General features: G+C 46.1%; 1 protein-coding gene across 2 annotated transcripts in view; it reads right to left on the bottom strand.

The window, feature by feature from the left end:
* Positions 1 to 5,304, bottom strand: part of EMILIN2 (elastin microfibril interfacer 2) — a 67,326-nt gene extending 62,022 nt beyond the window's left edge. Inside the window, exons 1-2 of one of the 2 annotated variants that reach the window (XM_024235891.3) lie at positions 4,923 to 5,304; positions 4,315 to 4,437 (exon numbers count right to left, since the gene is read on the bottom strand). In XM_024235891.3, coding sequence (XP_024091659.3) covers positions 4,315 to 4,437; positions 4,923 to 5,056 — 257 coding nt within the window. In that variant the 5' untranslated portion in view covers positions 5,057 to 5,304. The remainder of the gene's footprint in view (positions 1 to 4,314; positions 4,438 to 4,922) is intronic. The other variant, XM_054537699.2, reaches the window with a different exon arrangement.
* Positions 5,305 to 21,584: the final 16,280 nt, after the last annotated feature.

Here is a 21,584-nt window from a genome sequence, read left to right on the forward strand (position 1 = left end):
GTTGATGCTTTGTAGGCAAATGACCCACAGGAGAGAGGGTTACGGGCACATGCAGGCACACGCACGCACACGCGCGAATGCACACAGAAATGCATTCTCAACACTTCTATGAGACAATTGCCTTTTATGAAAGAAGGTGTAAATGCTCTTAATAGTTGAGTACTGTGCAACCTACCGAAAGCACACACTAAGACAAACAAACAGGCACATTCTCCATTGCTATAGAGACAGGACAGTCCGCAAAGCCCTGGATTAGCAAGCGGCTCAGTGGCCACCCTCACGTGATCACAGGCAACTTAGGGAATGGCTCATCTCAGTTTCCTCCTTGGTAAAATGGAGACAATACCATTCAACCCGAAGGGCTGTTGCAGAAACTAAATAAACTAATATATGGAATGGAAAGCCCTAACACGGGGCCTGGCACATAGAAGGTACTTTATAGTATCAGAAAAGTGATTACTTAAAATGCCCACTTATATAAAAATCCCTTCTGTTCCTGGTTTCACATAACAATATTCAAATTCACAATCTGGAATCTAAGGCTTTTCATACATGTAAACGGGGCACTGTCTAATCCTTCTGACAAGGCACCTGCGGCCTTGTAGTCAGTCTCTACAGCTAAGGAGGCTGTTAGGGCCCAATGACATGGCTGGGCGCAGAAGCCCTCCTCCTGTTATTTAAACGAGTACCTCCATCACACCCCATTTCCCAGCGGTTTCATCCTCAGTCTCGGAGCACTCTCTCTATTGCTACTTTACTTCTGTCCCCAGATAGGCAGAGTGCTCTCTCTCTCTCTGTTTTGAGACAGGGTCTCACTCTATCACCCAGGCTGGAGCACAGTGACACGATCACAGCTCAACTGCAGCCTCGAACTCCTGGGCTCAAGCAATCCTTCTATCTCAGCCTCCCGAGTAGCTGGGACTACAGGTATGCACCACCATGCCCTGCTATTTTTTTTTTTTTTGGTAGTGATGGGGTCACACTATGTTACCCAGGCTAATTTCAAACTCTTAGGCTCAAGTGATCCTCCCGGCTCGGCCTCCCAAAATGTTGGGATTACAGGCATGAGCCACCCTGCCTGGCCCAGATCTCTCTCTAAGTAATTCTTTACCTGCTTGGCTACTGTCTAACTCCTTTTTTTTTCTTTTCCATCAGAGCCTTTTTCCCATCATATCATTTTCTGTATAATTAAGTTTCTTCATGACTCACTCCTGCAATCTCACACAAATTACAATGCCTGCACCCCACTGACCTGCATGGTCTCTTTCTGCAGAAACAATTGCTTCCTGCTCACTAACCCATGGCCTTTCTGGAGCCTGAAGCCTCCAGGACTTCTCCTGAGTCTCTAAGATGGGGTTTCCTCCACCAATATCTTTGCTTCACTCTCTCTCCTTGCCTGGCTCTTCCTCTTCCTTCCCCTCCACTGTCCCTAAGAACTCAGCTGTGCTCAACCATGTCAAGGCCTCAATGACGCCAACCTGTCTGTCACTCTCAACTGCAGAAATGTGATTCTATCTCCAGCATCTCGGCCAACCTCCAGCCCTGTACTTCCAACACTGCTCACAAATTATCCCTCAGTCACTCTAGAGTGAGTTTCTGAAGAACCTTTTTTGCCAGCCTGGGTAACATAGTGAGACTCCATCCCTAAAAAAATAAAAATAAAAAACTAGCAGGATGCAGTGACTTGTGCTTGTAATCCCAGCTACTCAGGAGGCTGAGGTGGGAGGATCGCTTGAGCCGAAGAGTTAGAGGTTGCAGTGAACTATGATGGTGCCACTGCACCCCAGCCTGGGTGACACAGTGAGACCCCGTCTCTAAAAAACAATAATAATAAAAAAGAACCTCAACTTTCCTTCCACAGGTCCCAGGTGACCAGGCTTCTGGATTCCTCAGAAAACACCGAGCAATTCCATGTGAAACAGCCATTCCTCCTTGTTAAGTATAAAAAGAAGGCTCCTTCGTTTGTCTTCATTCATCCACCAATTCTCAAAACTTAGGGGCCAGACACGGTGGCTCAAGCTTGTAATCCTAGCACTTTGGCAGGCTGAGGCGGGCGGATTCCCTGAGCTCAAGTTCGAGAGCAGCCTTGCCAACATGTTGAAACCCTGTCTCTACTAAAAATACAAAAAAAAAAAATTAGCTGGGCATGGTGGCACGCACCTGTAGTCCCAGCTACTTGGGAGGCTGAGGAATGAGAATTGTTTGAACCCAGGAGGCAGATGTTGCAGTAAGCCAAGATCACGCCACTGCACCCCAGCTTGGGTGACATGGTAAGACTCTGTCTCAAAACAAAACAAACAAACAAACAAAAAACAAAAAAGAAACCTTAGGAAGCATTCCTCAGTTGAAAAATAAGGTAAACCATTCTGTTCCATCCCTAAAGAAACTGAAAAAGGTTGATATTGAATTTACTGCTGAAGCTAATGTCAAGGTTTTCAGGTTCATCAACTCAGTCTGTCTTTGTTTCTTAAACTTCACACTTACAGTGCAGTACTTAAAATGTAAAAATGCACTTGAATTGTTTACATGGTTATTATTGAAATAAAACACCCAGGTCACTTATTTTGGCTTTGTTTAATAAAACAACAGAAACATCTGTCATTTTTTGTAACTCTTCTGTTGTCCTACTCACTGGGTGGCAAAAATGCACTCCCACTGCCTTGCATTAACCTGCCAATCTGGAGGCGATTCACTCCCCACTGACAACCAAGTTTCACTGAGTTTTGGTCAAATAAAACAATTAAATCATCCTTTGGTTTTCCAAGCAGCTAAAATAATTTGAGAAAATAAAAACAAGCCATCTTTTAAACAAAAATGCATTACCTCCCAAAATGAAAAATTCGTTTATCTCCGAATTGTCACCAGTAAGTTTTAAGGTTATAGAAAGCCACAACATGCAGTTCTTGTATAAGATGAATAAAATATTCCTGACTAATAACCCAATTCTAACTTTAAACAAATGCATTCAAACTGAGTTGAATACTTAGTTTGTATCTCTCCCACAGTGTAAAAACCTTGCTTGGTTCTGATGTCATTGACCGCTGGCCATAGACGATGAGGTCTCAATCTTACTAAGAGATTAAGGTTGGATGACAGTACCTTATCTCTCTGACAATGTATCCAACTCAAAGAGATAGCCTAGCTGGGCATTCAATTTCAGCGTTTTCCACTGTATATTAGGAAATGGGGACCTCGTCTAAGTTTCTGTTTGTTTTGCTTTGTTTTTGCCAAGCAGGAATTAGCTGAACCCTGTTGGCAGCTCCTCCAGCAGCCCACGTGGGGTGGACCCAGCTACCACTTCCCATAAGACTTTAGGCTCATCTACTGTTCTCTGGAATAAGGTTTTCTGGAGTACAAGTTCCAGCCTGTCCCTTGGTTTGGCCAAAGACAGATCCGCCTACTGACCATTCTCTGCTGTGATGACAACTGTGCTCTAAGACAAACAACTTATTCCTAGTGGAAAACAATTAATTTCAGCCATCACATGTGCTCCTCAACAGCCATTTATTCACACTGACCCATCTTCCGATATCAGACTGACACATAACCCCAAAGACTTGCCTGACGACAACTGAATGAGTGTCATGTATTTAACGGCATTTGTACTTTATTGCATTGCTTCCTGTTTTTTTTGTTTTTGTTTTTTTTAAGATGGTGAAATCTTTACAAGCAAAAAGATGATTAATTCTTCCCCCTGTCTTTAACGGCCATTCTCTCCCACAATCTCTAGCGAATCTCCAAATCTAAGTTGCGGGGAGGCATGCTGGAGAACCACACTTTTAAGCAAAGTGTTCCTGAGGTTTAGCTTAGACATCTACAAAACTGGAAGATTCCGTTTTATGGGGACATACGGACAGAACTCACTCGTTTTAGAACACTACTTAGCCAAACCTCTCAGCGAATCCTATGCTGAAAAGTCTTTAGCAGTATACATTTTGGAATGTTCTGTGTGCCCCAGAACACACAATATGGATCCAATTAGATTCAGCTGCCTTATGTTAGAAACAAACATTGAAAGGAAAAAAACAGAAGTGGGAGTGGGAGCTTTGTTCATCCTCTCCTGTGCCCCCGCGACCCCACACTCCCGAGGCGTGCGCATCCTCCCCGCTCACTCGGGCAGCACACACTCCCTAAATAGCCCAGCGTGGCCGGTGCCCCGCGCAGCGCTCTGAGAGCTTTTCCGCTGCTGGGTTTTCACCGGATCTGGAAGAGATTTACAGGAGGACTGGAGCCCAGCGCGGCAACCCCACCCCACCCCCAACCGCCCCGGCCCGCCCGGGCGCGCCCCGCCCGCTCTCCGGCTCCAGGACTCACACCAGCGCGGACGGACAGGGCATCTGGTTCCAGGCACAGTTGTACTGAGCCTGAATAAAACTCTCACTTCCCTCCAGCACAGAGCAGCTCACATTCTTGTTCACGATGTAGGCGCACCAGTTCCTGGGGTGCAGGAGAGAGAGGGAGAAGGGCACGGTGTAAACCCGGAGAACAATGAGGCCGGGGAGAGGGGACGGCAGCACCAGACCGAGCGAGGGTCGGGGGGGCCCGTCGCCCACTGCGGAGGCGGGAGCTTCACAGAGCAGACGCCGGAGGGTGCCCGGGTGCGCCTCGGGAGAGCGCGCGCCTGGACCCGACCAAGACGGGAAAGAAAAGCACCCATGGTCCCAGGGGCTCCTGGAATTCCTGGGAGTCGTTTTCGGATCACCCGGGTCTGCGGGACACTCTTTGCGCCCACGCCCCCGGAGTCAGCTCTGCCTGAGGCGCCGGCTGCGGAGCGCGCGGTCCCCCGGAGAAGGAGCCGCCCGGGGAAGTCCAAGGGAGACCCCCGGCTGCCGCTCGTCGTCTTTGGCAGGGCAGCTCCGGGGCTCAACTGGGGGCCGGGGAGGGGTAGGCGGTTTGGGGCCAGCCGAGGGGCGCGCACTTACTTGTTCCTGGCGCTGGGCCGCGCGGGATACCCGGGCTGCGAGCCGGCGTGGCACAGTCCCGCGCCGCCCAGGGCCAGCAGCGCCAGTGCCCAGCGCCAGGGCGCGCGGGGCCAGGGTCGTCTCGGCTGCCACATCCTGCGCGCAGCGGGCGCGCCCCGCCTGCCCGGGTCCGGAGCGCGGCGGATCGGGGCACCGGCCACAAGGCTGCCGGCGGCCAGGGCGCCGCCCGCGAAGGCAGGAGGCTCGGGCGCTTCGCGGCGCTCCAACCAGCGCTCCGCGGCCGCCCCCTCCCGCTTCTCGTTCCTACTTCTCCTTTTGCAGCCCCGTGCGCCCTGCGCTTCTCCTCGGTCCCTCAATGACGCACAGGTCCCCCCGGGTGCCGCCCTCTTTATTTCACTTCCCTCTCCGAAACGTGACTCTCCCTCCACCACGTCTCCCTGTCTCCAGTCCCTTCGCTTCTCGGCAGGGGGCTTGGGGTGGAAGAGCTACAGGGTTTGGGATAAGGGTCTACGTTACAGAATTTCCAATTACTCATTCCTTTGGTCTCTTCCCAGATGCCGAACGACTCCGCCTCCCACCTTCCAACAGGCTCGCTCCCGGCCCCTCGGGACGCGGCCGCCGTCGGCGAGTCTGGCTGTCCTCGCGTCGTGCCTGGGTGCCAACCTCCCGGGGTGAATGAGGGATATGTTTATCAGTCCCGCGGGGAGAGGAGTGGGGGCTCGACTCGAATTTCCTCCTCGGGCAAGACAGGGCCATTCCCCCACCACCTCCATGGACTTAGAGAGTCCAGGGGGAAATGAACTCTGGTTCTCTTCTTTCTTTGCCCAACTCTGCCTTAGGCACCATCTAAGAGTTTCCGAGTCCACGCGGGGGGCGGCAGGACAGGACAAGCCACAGCCCCACCAATTCCCAGAGGCTGCTGCAGCTCAGCGTCCAGCTCTATCACTTACTCCAACCCTTGAAAGGTGATCTCCCAGCCTCTGCTTCTGAGGTCCTACTGTGAGCTTGCTTTTTCTATTGAAACTAAGGCATTTACTCACCTTTGCTTCTCAACAGTTCGGGCACTGCTAGACATCTGTCTTAAACTTTCTTGTATGTTTTCTGTCTATTGTTGAGTTACACTAATCTCTACCAATTTCTTTTTGGGATGAAGTACCAGAACGTTAAATAAAATCGCCACCCAAGTGTTGTATTCTAAAGGGTGTTGGAGAGAGCTATGTATTTGAGATGACCTGCTGCATCTGATTAATGTACAGGGTCGTGAGTGGCATGGTTACCAGACTCCACAGATAAACTGTGATCTCTGTGAGCTAACCAGATGCTGTTGGCCATGACTTGTTAAGTGAATAAAGCTTTGCTATGGGCCAGGCGGGGTGGCTCATGCCTGTAATCCCAGCACTTTGGGAGGCCGAGGCAGGTGGATCACCTGAGGTCGGGAGTTCAAGACCAGCCTGACCAACATGGAGAAACCCCGTCTCTACTAGAAGTACAAAAAAAAAAAAAAAGCTGGGCATGGTGGCACATGCCTGTAATCCCAGCTACTTGGGAGGCTGAGGCAGGAGAATCACTTGAACCAGGGAGATGGAGGTTGCAGTGAGCTGGGATCTCACCACTGCACTCCAGCCTGGGCAAAAAGAGTGAAAATCCGTCTCAAAAAATAAAAAATAAAAACGTTTGCTATGTTCCTACTTTACTAAATGAAGCCATTGGTCTATTTTGTTTCTAATATTCTTTGATGGTGTTGTTGGACTTTTTGATTTGCAGATGAAAGAAAGAGAAGTCTCTAAGTAGAAACTACAAGGGCCAAGCAGAACATCATACCATGTAAGGACATCATCTGTCCCTGGACTCTTAAGCGGAAGATCATGCAAATGGTGGACTGAAGTCATCCCAGCCTTCAAAAGAGCCACTGTGGGGGGGAAATAACAGAAAGGGATAAAAAGCTGTCTTTCGTAACCCAATCTGTATCTTTCTGTGTGACTTCCCTATCCTGCCAGTCCTAACACCATCTTGGCCGTAAAGACTCATAGAGTAGAAACAGAGTATAGAAATGAAGAAGAGGAAGGGGGGGGGGGGGAAATGGGGGAAACACACAAGTTGTGTGTGTCTGCAATTAGCAGAGAACAACTCTAATGTGTCTCTGATACAGGTAAATCTCAAACTTTAAAGTGCATTGAACTGATCAAGTCAATCTGTTTTTTCCGTCAAATCAAAGTTATACTAGGAAGTTGTCCAAGAGTATAAGGGCCAACTTGTCATTGAGATGACCACATTTAATCAGCTATCAATAGCATTTATTGGTAAATAAATTTCATTCTGAGCATCTGTTACAAGCTAGGCATCGTGCAAAAATACTGAGGATTCATGAGTGAGCCCAAACTGACATGGGGCTTGTGTTTGGAGAGCTTCCAGGCATTGCCATGCAATGAAGGGTGTTAGCGTTCCTGATGGACAGTCAACTGAGTGAGCTAATGTTTATTGCATGTCTTTCTCTAGACATAAGCCCATGTATGTTATTGTGGGTCTGCCCTGGGGAGACAGAACATTCTTGACTTTCAGAAGGTTACTTCCCTCTTTTGTATTTTTATTTATTTATTTGGGGGAAAGGGTCTCACTCTGTCACCCATGCTGGAGTCCAGTGGTGTGATCATGGCTCACTGAAGCCTCGACCTCCCAGGCTCAAGCTATCCTCCCACCTTAGCCTCCCGAGTAGCTGAGACTACAGGTGTGTGCCATCACACTCAGCTAATTTTTTGAATTTTTGGTAGTGATGGGATCTCACCATGTTGCCCAGGCTGGTCTTGAACACTTAATCTCAAGCCATCCTCCTGCCTTGGCTTTTTAAAGTGCTGGAATTTCAGGCATGAGCCACTGTGCCTGGCCTATTATTCCATTCTTTTACTTTTTTGTTTTTTTCTCTTGAGATGGAGTCTTGCTCTCATCTAGGCTGCAGTACAGTGGTGCAATCATGGCTCACTGCAGCCTTGATATCCCTGGACTCAAGCAATCCTCCTGCCTCAGTCTCCTGAATAGCTGGGACTACAGGCGCACACCACCATAACAGGCTGATTTTTTGTATGCCATCATAGCTCACTATAGCCTCCAACTCCTGGGCTCAAGTGATCCTCCTACTTCAGTCTTCTAAGCAGCTGGGAGTACAGGCACACACCACCATGCCCAGCTAATTTTTTATTTTTTGTAGAGATGGGCGGGAGGGTCTCACTTTGTTGCCCAGGTTGATCTTGAACTCTTGGTTTCAAGGAATCCTCCTGCCTTCACCTCCTAAAGTCTTGGGATTACAGGCATTAGCCACTGTGCCTAGCCACAAGGTTATTTCTTGATTTGAGGCCAAGATCCCAAGAGACCCTCTTTCTTTTCTCTTTTCCAGCTGGAGGAAGGGATGCAACAAACTCAGGAACCAGAGAGCCCTGCATAAGAAACAAGACAGAGGGAAGCTTCCAGAGGATAGAGAGCTTCAGCACACTAAGAAACAGACTAATTGGGCAGGACTTCTGATCCCTGCCATGAACAATAACGTGGATATGACTGCCAGAAAGCTTCAAGTATGAATTTTTTGTATATGCTGCCAAGTACCTTAAATGAGCACTTGAAAACTATATTTTATATAACAATCTGAAGGAATTTCTTCTGCTTTAAAAACAAGTGTCCCATAGTAACTTGGGACACACACCCTTGATTGTGTGACCAACTTACCTAAAGCAAAAATTCAAGGAAGAACTACTTCATACAGTCCATTCTCTCATTCACTTGTGGGTCATGATGTAAGACGTTCATCAGGCTCTGTACGTGTTTAGGGACAGTTCTCTTGGAAGCAGTGAGCCTCTTGGGCCTCCAGCACACACAGGTGCCCCCTCCATTGCCTGTTGGAAAAGGAAGGTGACTATCACTGAGGCAGCAGGCAAATACATTTCCCCTAGCCGCACCCCAGTCATCTGCACGGGGGACATTTGATCAAGATGAACTGATTTGCATCAGGATGTGGTCAAGAATCATGAGATTAGCCTGGTCTTTCCGCCCTTCTGATCCCTCATCTTCCCTTTTTTTTTTTATTTTTTTTTTGATACAGGGTCTTGCTCTGTGGCCCAGGCTGAAGTGCAGTGGTGCTACCATGGCTTACTGCAGCCTCCACCTCTCAGGCTCAAGCAATCCTCCTACCTCAGCCTCCTGAATAGCTGGGAGTGCCACCTCATTTGGCTAATTTTTATCAATTTTTTTTGTAGAGATAGGTGTCTCACTATGTTGTCAGGCTGGTCTCGAACTCGTGGCTCAAACGACCCTCCCGCCTCAGCTCTTTACTTTCTGGAGTTCAAAAGTTCAAAAAAACTGTCCCCTGGATTTCTAGGTGTACTTTTAGGTATCTTTATTGCTTCCTTGTTCTGCTTATTTAATGATGGAAAAAGAAAGTTCTTGAAGACTAGATATCTTGAATAAAAGACACCCTTCATTCTTTTAAAAACAATGCAGTTTAATAGGGAAAGAGAAATATCTCCAAGAAAAATGAACTGGCTGCAGCATCTAGCCTGTTCTGTGTTCTGGAATGCCAGGGGGTGGGCAATACAATTTTGTTTAGCTCCATTTGAAATAGGCATTGTGTTGGAGAGGGACCTTCAGAACAATTTTTTTTCTTTCTTTCTTTTTTTTTTTTTTTTTTTTGAGGTAGTGTCTGGGTCTGTCACCCAGGCTGGAGTGTGGTGGTACAATCAGGGCTCACTGCAGCCTTGACCTCCTGGGCTCAGGTGATCCTCCCACCTCAGCCTCCTGAGTAGCTGGGACTACAGGTGCACACCACCACACCCAGCTAGTTTTTGTATTTTCAGTAGAGACAGGGTTTCCACATGTTGCTCAGGCTGGTCTGGAACTCCTGAGATCAAGCAATCCACCTGCTTTGGCCTCCCAAGTGCTGGGATTACAGACATGAGCCACTGCACCAGACCCAGAACAAATTCAGTGAGTCTCCAGACTTCAAAATTTATAAATAACAGCTGTTTTCTTGTCTTGTCAAAGGCTGTGATCAAACAAATGAAATCAAAACAAAGAACACTTGCCCTCTTCAGTTTTTCTTAACTTACTTATTTGTAAATATCTCCTTTGCTATACAAAGCTAAGGAGTCAAAAATCTCCTTATCCTTTGAACCTAAGACAGACCTTATCAACTGACTGATTAGATGACACTCTCAAGGACTATGGCCATTATTTTAATCATCTTTCATGAGAGATACCGGGAGGAAATGTTTCTATATTGATTAGGGGTGTGTGCCTTCATACGTTTTACACTATCACCTGAGAGTTTCAAAACTGAAAAATTGAAATCACATGGAAAAAAAGGGTTTTCAGAATTCATGTAGTAGAGTTAGTGTACTGTTCAAAATATGGCACCCTCACCCACTTAGGTGAATGATCTTGGACAAACAATACACCCCTCTATGCTCCATGTTCTTCTCTGAAAATTGGAATCACTCATCTGTCTGTGGGGAGGATTCACTGGATTGCCAGATGTAAACTGTTAGTGTCGTGCCTGGCACTCAGTGAATGGAGGATGAATATTTACCATTGTTGTTGACATACCCACATCAGTAACAATAACAAATTTGGAGTCAGGTTCAGGGGCTTTATCATTCCTTTTGTTTGCCAGTCAACATGGAAGCTGACCATCTACTGCAGTTCCTTCCAAACATGAAGTGTAAAGAGTGCATGTGTATAACGCATTCAGAATAGCCCTAAGTGCGATTGTTCAGAATAGAATATTGCGCTCTTAGGGGCTCACACCTGTAATCCCAGCACTTTGAGAGGTCAAGGCGGGCAGATCACATGGGGGCAGGAGTTCAAGACCAGCCTGGCCAACATAGCAAAACCCCATCTCTAATCAAAATACAAAAAATTAGCTGGGTGTGGTGGTGGGTGCCTGTAGTCCCAGCTACTCTGGAGAATCACTTGAACCTGGGAGGTGGAGGTTGCAGTGAGCCGAGATGTTGCCACTGTACTCCAGCCTGGGTGACAGAACAAGACTTTGTCTAGAAAAACAAGAATACTGACTTCTAGCCCAGTTTTCTTTCTGCTGCTCCCCAGATAAAGCATGTAGCTCAGCTTATTGTTTAGAAGATTTATCCTCTATACAGCGAAGAATTTTATTTTAGAACAAGGCAGTGAGCTCTTTGAGAGATTAATAATGCTGCGTAAATAAATTCTGATCATCGGGCAATTCAACAGTGAAGATCTTCAAAAAGATGAAATTAGTTACTCCTTCCATATCACTTAATTTTTTTCAGATGTTTCTTAGATCTAAGAATACTTTCTACAGTTAACAGTATACCATACACTACATTTGAGATGTCATTGCTGACACACTTATGGTATGGTTTTGAACACATTTTTTTCATCATAAGAAATAACTGACAAAAATAGGCTCTTAGAATTTTTTTGCATGTTTGTTTCCAAGAGAGCTGTAATAGCTTAGGCAATGATGTCTTCATATACATGAGCCACATCAAACTATGTTGTAGTTCATCATTTATTTATGGAATGTGAGTTGACTGTTCTGGAATCAACAAAATGTTCTAAATAGGCAAAATGTATTTGGTGATTCTGAAATAAATTATTAAATTTTAGCACAATCATGGTCTATACTCAGAATAGTATGGACTAGTCATGAACAAGTTAACTCTTTCTAGTATTTCAGACTGGGCAATTCTAACGATGTTTATTTAAGTATAGTCAGTTCTCTTTATTTGTAGTATTTACGTTTTATAAAGTTGCCGTGAACACTGAATTAGCAAATATTGAACAATTGCTTCTAGGGGAAATACAGCATTAGGTTCTTACAAGCCTCTGGTCAAAAAGTGTTTTTGTCAATCAAGCAATACATAACTTTGTTTTGTGTGTGTTTTTATTTAAAGATACCTAGTTTAATATATCTTTTTGATTCATTAACACTGAACTCATGGCCAACTCAGCTATAACTCATGCGGGAATGATGCTTAACACACACACACACACACACACATATTTTTTCCATAAGGCACATCATAGTCTTCTTGTGCTAGGAACGTTACACAGCCCTTCAGCACTATGCCTGGGAGCCATTTTAAACAGTGAAATTGTTACCAGCAGTGAATCTGTATCCGCAGGGTTTCTGCAGCAACCTCAATTCTTGCCTCCTCAGAAGGAAGAATTCAACTAAGGGGCATAAGGCAGAAGGAAAGTCTGAGACAAGTTTTAGAGCACGCCGGGCATGGTGGTTCACGCCTGTAATCTCAACACTTTAGGGGGCCGAGGCAGGCGGATCACATGAGGTCAGGAGTTCGAGACCAGCCTGGCCAACATGGCGAAACCCTATCTCTACTAAAAATACAAAAATTAGCCAGGTGTGGTGGCAGGCACCTGTAGTCCCAGCTACTCAGGAGGCTGAGGCATGAGAATCGCCTGAACCCAGGAGGTGGAGGTTGCAGCCAGCTGAGATCACACACCACTGCACTCCAGCCGGGGTGACAGAGAGAGACTCCATCTAAAAATATATAAATAAAAAATAAAAAATTTAGAGCAGAAATAAAAGGAAGTAAAGTACACTTGGAAGAGGGCCAAGCGGGCGACTTCAGAGATCAAGTGTGCGGTTTGACCTTCGGACTTGGGATTTTATATGCTGGCATACTTCTGAGGGTCTTGCATTCCTTCTCCCCTGATTCTGCCCTTGGGCTGGGCTGTCCGCATGTGCAGTGGCCTGCCAGAACTTGGGAGGGGCCACACGCTCAGTGTGTTTACTGGAGTTGTACGCATGCTCATTTGAGACATTCTTCCCTTACCAGTCTAGCATTTCTAGAGGCAGGTGTGATGGGTAATACTGAGTGTTAACTTGATTGGATTGAAGGATACAAAGTATTGATCCTGGGTGTGTCTGTGAGGGTGTTGTCAAAAGAGATTAACATTTGAGTCAATGGGCTGAGGCAGATCCGCCCTCAATCTGGGGGGCACAATCTAATCAGCTGCTGGCAATTAAAGCAGGCAGAAAAACGTGAAAAGGAGAGACGGGCCTAGCCTCCCCGCCTACGTCTTTCTCCTGTGCTGGATGCTTCCTGCCCTTGAACATCGGACTCCAAGTCCTTCAGTTTTGAGACTCGGACTGGCTCTCCTTGCTCCTCAAGCTTGCAGACAGCCTACTGTGGGACCTTGTGATCGTGTAAGTTAATACTTAATAAACTCTCCTTTAGTTCTGTCCCTCTAGGGAACCCAGACTAATACAGATTTTGGCACCAGGTGTGGTTCTAGAGGAACATAATATTAAGAATGGAGTTATTTCGTTGGTTTTGGGGTTTCTGCTTAATATGATTAAGGAGTTGGCTGCTTAATATGATTAGACCCCAAAATGCTAAGGACTCTACTTCTAACAGTATGGAGAACACTGATAGTCCTTGGCATGAACTGTTTAAAGAGTTATGCAAAATAAATGCATTTGACACTCCTGATTCATCACTCCTGAGAGGCAAGGAGTTTAGTGACCCTATATATAATACCTTTGATCATGTATGGAGAACCAAGGAACATAATGAAGCTGGTTGGTTGCTCCTAAGTTCAGCGGACAAAGTGATGAAAGAAAATGACGAACTCAGGGATTCTGTCTCCCAGCTTCAGAAGCAGATACTGAGCCTCAAATATGCTAAGATTGCCCTGAGTGAGAGTCTTATCTCCTGTAGAGAAAGAGCTGAAATTGTGGAAAAACAGACACAAGCTTGTATCATCCAAGTGGCTGACCTGCAATGAAAGGTGCATGCACAGCCTCACCAGGTGTCTACTGTTAAAGTGAGGGCATTGATTGGAAAAGAATGGGACTCTGCAACTTGGAATAGGGATGTGTGGGAGGACCCTGATGAAGCTGGGGACACTGAGTTTGTAAACTCTGATGAACCTTTTTTGCGAGAAGGAACAGCTTCCCCATCCCCAGTAGTGGCAACATCCCCTCCCAGACCCATGCTGCCATCAGTCTTTCCACTTTTGTCTGAGGAGATAAACCCTGCGCTGCCTGAGGCAACAGTGATGGCCTCCCCTGAGGCTGTTGCCAGGCAAGGTAATGTTGATTCTCCTCAGGAGCCACCTGCAACACTTGTTTGCTTCAAGACCTACAACTAGACTAAAGTCCCAGTCGGTCCCTAGAGGTGAGGTTGAGAGTGTGACCCATGAGGAGGTATGCTACACTTGAAAAGAACTGTTTGAGTTCTCTAATTTACATAAACAGAAATCTGGAGAACAGGCATAGGAGTGGATATTAAGGGTATGGGATAATGGTAGAAGGAACATAGAGTTAGATCACACTGAATTTATTGATTTGGCCCACTGAGTAGGGACTCTGCTTTTAATGTTGCAGCTCGGGGAGTTAAAAAAGGTTCTAAAAGTATAATTGCTTAGTTAGCTGAAATATAGATTAAAAGATGGCCCACTGTGAATGAGCTGGAAATGCCTAATCTCCCTTGGTTTGGTGTAGAGGAAGGGATCCAAAGGCTTAGGGAGACTGGGATGGTGGAGTGGTTAGTCACTTTAGACCTACTCATCCCAGCTGGGAGGGTCCAAATACCCTTGACCAATGCATTTAGAAATAGATTTGTGAGGGCAGCACCTGCATCTTTGAAGAGCCCTATAATTGCTCTTCTATGTGTGTCAGAGCTAATGGTGGGAACTGCACTCACTCAACTACAAAATTTAAATACAATGGGAATAATTGGATCCTGAGGTGGCAGGGACCAAGTAGTGGCACTCAACCATCAAAGGCAAGGTGGGAATATCTACTGTAATGGACAGCAGAGGCAAAGTGGCAATCAGAATAGTCTGACTGGTGTAGAGCTCTGGCATTGGCTAATTAATCATGGTGTTCCTAGAAGTGAAATTGATAGGAAGCCTACTGCATTCCTACTTAATTTATACAAGTGGAAAACTTCTAGGTCGAATAGACAAAAGGCTGATTTGAATTATAAGAACAGAGAATCACGGCCCCTCAATTTCCAGACTTGAGCCAGTTTACAGACCCAGAATCCCTTGAATAAAGGGGAGGTCGGGTCTCCTTGAGGGAGGACCCCACTACATTACCAACAATGTATGCAGTGGATCTTTCTCCCATCCTTCCCCAAAGAGACCTCCAGCCTTTTACCAGTGTGACTGTGCATTGCAGAAAGGGAAATGACCAGACATTTGGGGGACTACTGGACACTGGCTCTGAGCTGACATTGATTCCAGGGGACCCAAAACATCATTGTGGTCCCCCAGTTAAAGTAGGGGCTTATGGAGGCCAAGCAATTAATGGAGTTTTAGCTCAGGTCCGACTTACAGTGGGTTCAGTGGGTCCCTGGACTCATCCTGTGGTCATTTCCCCAGTGCCAGAATGCATAATTGCCATAGACATACTTAGCAGCTGGCAGAATCCCCCATTGGCTCCCTGACTGGTAGTGTGAAGACTGTTGTGGTGGGAAAGACCAAATGGAGGCCATTAGAGCTGCCTCTACCTAGAAAAATAGTAAATCAAAAACAATGTCACATCCCTGGAGGGATTAGAGATTAGCGCCACCAACAAGGACTTGAAAGACGCAGGGGTGGTGATTCTCACCACATCCCCATTCAACTCTCTTATTTGGCTTGTGCAGAAGACAGATGGATCTTGGAGAATGACACTGGACTATCATAAGCTTAACCAAATGGTGATTCCAATTGCAGCTGCTGTATCAGATGTGGTTTCATTGCTTGAGCAAATTAACACATCTCCTGGTACCTGGTATGCAGCCATTGACTTGGCAAGTGCCTTTTTCTCCATTCCTGTCCATAAGGCCCACCAGAAGCAATTTGCCTTCAGCTGGCCAGGCCAGCAATATACCTTTACTGTCCTACCTCAGTGGTATATCAACTCTCCACTTTTGTGTCATAATCTTATTCAGAGAGATCTTGATCGCTTTTCGCTTCCACTAGATATCACACTGGTCCATTACATTGATGACATTATGCTGATTGGATCCAGTGAGCAAGAAGTAGCAAACACACTGGACTTATTCGTGAGACATTTGCGTGCCAGAGGATGGGAAATAAATCCAACTAAAATTCAGGGACCTTCTACCTCAGTAAAATTTCTAGGGTTCCAGTGATGTGGAGCCTGTCAAGCTATTCCTTCTAAAGTGAGGGATAAGTTGCTGCATTTAGCCCCTCCTACAACCAAGAAAGAGGCACAATGTCTAGTGGGCCTATTTGGGTTTTGGAGACAACATATTTTTTACTTGGGTGTGTTACTCCAACCCATTTATTGAGTAACCTGAAAGGCTGCTAGTTTTGAGTGGGGTCCAGAACAGGAGAAGGCTCTGCAACAGGTCCAGGCTGCTGTACAAGCTGCTCTGCCACGTGGGCCATAGGACCCAGCAGATCCAGTGGTGCTTGAGGTGTCAGTGGCAGATAGGGATGCTGTTTGGAGCCTTTGGTGGGCCCCCATAGGGGAATCACAGTGGAGGCCTCTAGGATTTTGGAGCAAGGCCCTGCCATCTTCTGCAGATAACTACTCTCTTTTTGAGAGACAGCTCTTGGCCTGTTACTGGCTTTGGTGGAAACTGAACATTTGACTATGGGTCATCAAGTCACCATGCGACCTGAACTGCCTATCATGAACTGGGTGCTTTCTGATCCATCTAGCCATAAAGTGGGTTGTGCACAGCAGCATTCCATCATCAAATGGAAGTGGTATGTACATGACTGGGCTCGAGCAGGTCCCGAAGGCACAAGTAAGTTACATGAGGAAGTGGCTCAAATGCATGGTCTCCACTCCTGCCACCCTGCTTTTTCTCCCCCATCCTGCACCAGTGGCCTCATGGGGAGGTCCCTATGATCAGTTGACAGAGGAAGAGAAGACTAGGGCCTGGTTCACAGATGGTTCTGCACGATATGCAGGCACCACCTGAAAGTGGACACCTGCAGCACTACAGCCCCTTTCTAGGACATCCCTGAAGGACAGCAGTGAAGGAAAATCTTCCCAGTGGGCAGAACTTTGAGTAGTGCACCTGGTTGTGCCCTTTCCATGGAAGGAGAAATGGCCAGATGTGTGATTATATACTGATTCATGGGCTGTAGCCAATGGTTTGGCTGGATGATCAGGGACTTGCAAGAAGCATGAGTGGAAAATTGGTGACAAAGGAATTTGGGGAAGAGGTATGTGGATGGACCTCTCTGAGTGGTCAAAAACTGTGAAGATATTTGTATCCCATGTGAGTGCTCACCAATGGGTGACCTCAGCAGAGGATTATTTTAATAATCAAGTTGATAGGATGACCCATTCAGTGGATACCACTTAGCCTCTTTCCCCAGCCACCCCTGTCATTTACCAATGGCCCCATGAACAAAGTGGCCATGGTGGCAGGGATGGAGGTTATGCATGGGTTCAGCAATGTAGACTTCCACTCACCAAGGCTGACCTGAATACAGCCACTGCTAAGCACCCAATTTGCCAACAGCAGAGACCAACACTGAGCCCTCAATATGGCACCATTCCTTGGGGTAATCAACCAGCTACCTGGTGGCAGGTTGATTATACTGGATCTCTTCCATCATGGAAAGGGCAGAGGTTTGTCCTCACTGGAATAGATACTCTGGATATGGGTTTGCCTATCCTGCACGCAATGCTTCTGCCAAGACTACCATTTGTGGACTCACAGAATGCCTTATCCACCATCATGATATTCCACACAGCATTGCCTCTGACCAAGGCACTCACTTTATGGCTAAAGAAGTGCGGCAGTGGGCTCATGATCATGGAATTCACTGGTCTTACCATGTTCCCCATCATCCTGAAGCAGCTGGATTGATAGAATGGTGGAATGGCCTTTTGAAGTCACAATTACAGTGTCAACTAGGTGACAATACTTGGCAGGGCTGGGGCAAAGTTCTCCAGAAGGTCGTGGATGCTCTGAATCAGCATCCAATATATGGTACTGTTTCTCCCATAGCCAAGATTCACAGGTCCAGGAATCAAGGGGTTGAAGTGGCACCATTCACCATCACCCCTAGGGATCCACTAGCAAAATTTTTGCTTCCTTTTCCTGCAACATTACAGTCTGCTGGCCTAGAGGTCTTAGTTCCAGAGGAAGGAACGCTGCCACCAGGAGACACAATGATTCCATTAAACTGGAAGTTAAGATTGCCACCCAGACACTTTGGGCTCCTCCTACCTTTAAGTCAACAGGCTAAGAAGGGAGTTACAGTGTTGGCTGGGATGATTGACCCGGACTATCAGATGAAATCAGTCTCCTACTCCATAATGGAGGTAAGGAAGAGTATGCATGGAATACAGGAGATCCATTAGGGCATCTCTTAGTATTACCATGCCCTGTGATTAAGGTCAATGGGAAACTACAACAGCTCAAGCCAAGTGGGACTACAAATGGCTTAGGCCCCTCAGGAATGAAGGTTTGGGTCACTCCACCAGGAAAGAAAACATGACCTGCCAAGGTGCTTGCTGACAGCAAAGGGAATACAGATGGGTAGTAGAAAAAGGTAGTCATCAATACCAGCTACAACCATGCGACCAGCTGCAAAAATGGGACTGTGATTGTCATGAGTATTTTCTCCTTCTTTTGCTAAAAACATGTTTGTGCATGTATATACTTGTACTAAGAAAATATCTTCATTTTATTTCCTTTTCCTTTATCATGTGACATAAGATTTATTGCCTTTATCTCAGCATTTAAGTATTGTTAACTTTATGTAATAGTATTTGGGTTGGGAATTGATGCGTTTCCAGTTGTACAAACGATAGTTGTATTATGTTAGGCATAATTATGACCTCATTATTGTCTTTATTTGAAGATTATGTATGATCTCAGGAGATAAATATGGGTTCAAGTTGACAAGGGGTGGACTTGTGATGGTTAATACTGAGTGTCAACTTGATTGGATTGAAGGATGCAAACTATTGATCCTGGGTGTGTCTGTGAGGGTGTTGCCAAAAGAGATTAACTTTTTTTTTTGTTTGAGACAGAGTCTCGCTCTGTTGCCCAGGCTGGAGTACAGTGGCACAATCTCTGCTCACTGCAAGCTCCACCTCCTGGGTTCACGCCATTCTCCTGTCTCAGACTCCCGAGTAGCTGGGACTACAGGCACCCACCACCACGCCTGGCTAATTTTTTTGTATTTTTAGTAGAGATGGGGTTTCACCATGTTAGCCAGGATGGACTCGATCTCCTGACCTCGTGATCCGCCTGCCTCGGCCTCCCAAAGTGCTGGGATTACAGGCGTGAACCACAGCACCTGGCCAAGATTAACATTTGAGTCAGTGGGCTGGGGAAGGCAGATCCACCCTTAATCTGGTGGGCACAATCTAATCAGCTGCTGGCAATTAAAGCAGGCAGAAAAACGTGAAAAGCAGAGACAGGCCTAGCCTCCCAGCCTACATCTTTCTCCTGTGCTGGATGCTTCCTGCCCTCGAACATCGGACTCCAAGTTCTTCAATTTTGAGACTCAGACTGGCTCTCCTTGCTCCTCAGCTTGCAGACAGCCTATTGTGGGACCTTGTGATCATGTAAGTTAATACTTAATCAACTGCATATATGTATCTATATAGATAGATAGATATAGATATATATCCTATTAGTTCTGTCCCTCTAGGGAACTGTCACTAATACAGAAGGTCATATACCAGTTAAACTCTGCCATCTTGTCTTGTGCGCATGCTTGAGCACATTCACCCAACTCCTGAGATCTTATCCGGAAGCTGCTGCTCACCACCTTCAGGTGTTTTCTATCTATTGGGAGCCTGCCCTTCCCTGGCTCTGGCTGAGACCAATTATTATTTTAGAGAGACAGTTAACAACTGCAGAACCATCATCTGATGGTCGCCTGACATTCCTGGTGTGTGTTGGGGGGCGCGCAGGGGAGCTCGCTCCTGCCCTGCCCATGCCTGACTAACTACTATAACAAAATCACCAACAAAAAGCACAAAAATGCAAAAAATATAGTACTGAATTTACCATGAAAAGGATACTTATCTACAGTGTGAGCTGAAACAAGAAGGCAGGGTGTGGCTTTCTTGTACGTTGCTGGGAAACACACACATCAGGCAACACACATTTTTCACTGCTGTGTGCATATCCACAAATGACCATGAAAATGCCATAAATGTCACTCTTGAGGCTACAAATTTTAGTAAGTGAATTCACAAATAGGGAATCCATGAATAATGAGAATTAATTATATTTCAACTGTCAGAGCATAATAAGTAAATGCCACGTGGGGGTGGGTGAGGTGAAGAAAAGTTCTTGGAATTTTGTGGCTGTCAAAAGATTTCTTTATTCAGTGAGAATATTGAGGGCTGGGTGCAGTGGCTCACACCTGTAATCCCAGCACTTTGGGAGATTGAGGCAGGTGGATCACCTGAGGTCAGGAGTTCGAGACCAGCCTGGCCAACATGGTGAAAACCTGTCTCTACTAAAAATACAAAAATTACCTGGGCATAGTGACATGTGCCTGTAATCCCAGCTACTCAGGAGACTGAGGTGGCAGAATCACTTGAACCTGGGAGGCGGAGGTTGCAGCGACCCGAGATAGTGCCACTGCACTCCAGCCTGGGTGACAGAGTGAGACTCAGTCTTAAAAACAAAAAAAGAATATTGAGGACGTGTTGCATATTGAACAGTGTACCAGGAAATCTGGGTGCCAGAGAAAAGCAGTTCTAGTCCTGTCTCATCTTAATAGATGAGTAAGACAGAGACATATGAAAATATGCAATGACTTAGGAACACTGTAAATTATACTCAACAAAGACAGCATAGTAAAAACCTGTACCTGGGTGATAATGAAGAAATAGACCTTGAGGCAATCAGAAAAGTTGAACATTAATTAGGAAAGACTGTGGAGTGGTGTGGGTTTGAGCTGAGTGTTCTCTTTCTTGTTTGGTTTGGTTTTGCTTGAAATCAGCCATGATATCCAAAATGAATGTGATTTGCAAGAGAAGAGGGAATAGTTAATGTGACCTTGTACGCTGGATGTTTTTAATAAATAAGGAAAGGCAGGGCCGGCTGGTAGATTAGCTAGACCGAGATACACAGCCCTAAAGTAGCCAGGAGGGAGGGAGGGCAGGGAACCAGGTAAGATTGAGGAGCAATGGACTTGAGGAAAGGGTGCAGGATATGCCACTGTGAAAAGATGCAGTGGGCCAGGCGTGGCGGCTCACGCCTGTAATCCCAGCACTTTGGGAGGCTGGGGCGGGCAGATCATTTGAGGTCAGGCATTCAAGACCAGCCTTACCAACATGGTGAAACCCTATCACTATTAAAAATACAAAAATTAGCCAGGTGTGATGGGGTGCAACTGTAATCCCAGCTACTCAGGAGGCTGAGGCACAAGAATTGCTTGAACCTGGGAGGCGGCTAGCTCAAAAAAAAAAGAAAAGAAAAGAAAAGAAAAAAAGACACAGTAAAGTCTAGTGGGGAAAAAAAACCCAAAAACTCTAGTTTGTTTTCTCCCAAAGAAAAGTAGGGTGATCAGATGTCCTGATTTGCCCGGTCAGCCTCAGTTTGCTTCTGTTGTAGGTCAGTAACACTGTTAATTTTCTTTAGTGTCTCTTTTCATCTTCAAAAGTGCCTAGTTTTGGGTAATAAATTATTCGGTGATTCTAAAGGACCCAAAATGAACAGAAAG

The sequence above is a fragment of the Pongo abelii genome, chromosome 17 (genome assembly GCF_028885655.2).
Source record: "Pongo abelii isolate AG06213 chromosome 17, NHGRI_mPonAbe1-v2.0_pri, whole genome shotgun sequence".
NCBI lineage: Eukaryota > Metazoa > Chordata > Mammalia > Primates > Hominidae > Pongo > Pongo abelii.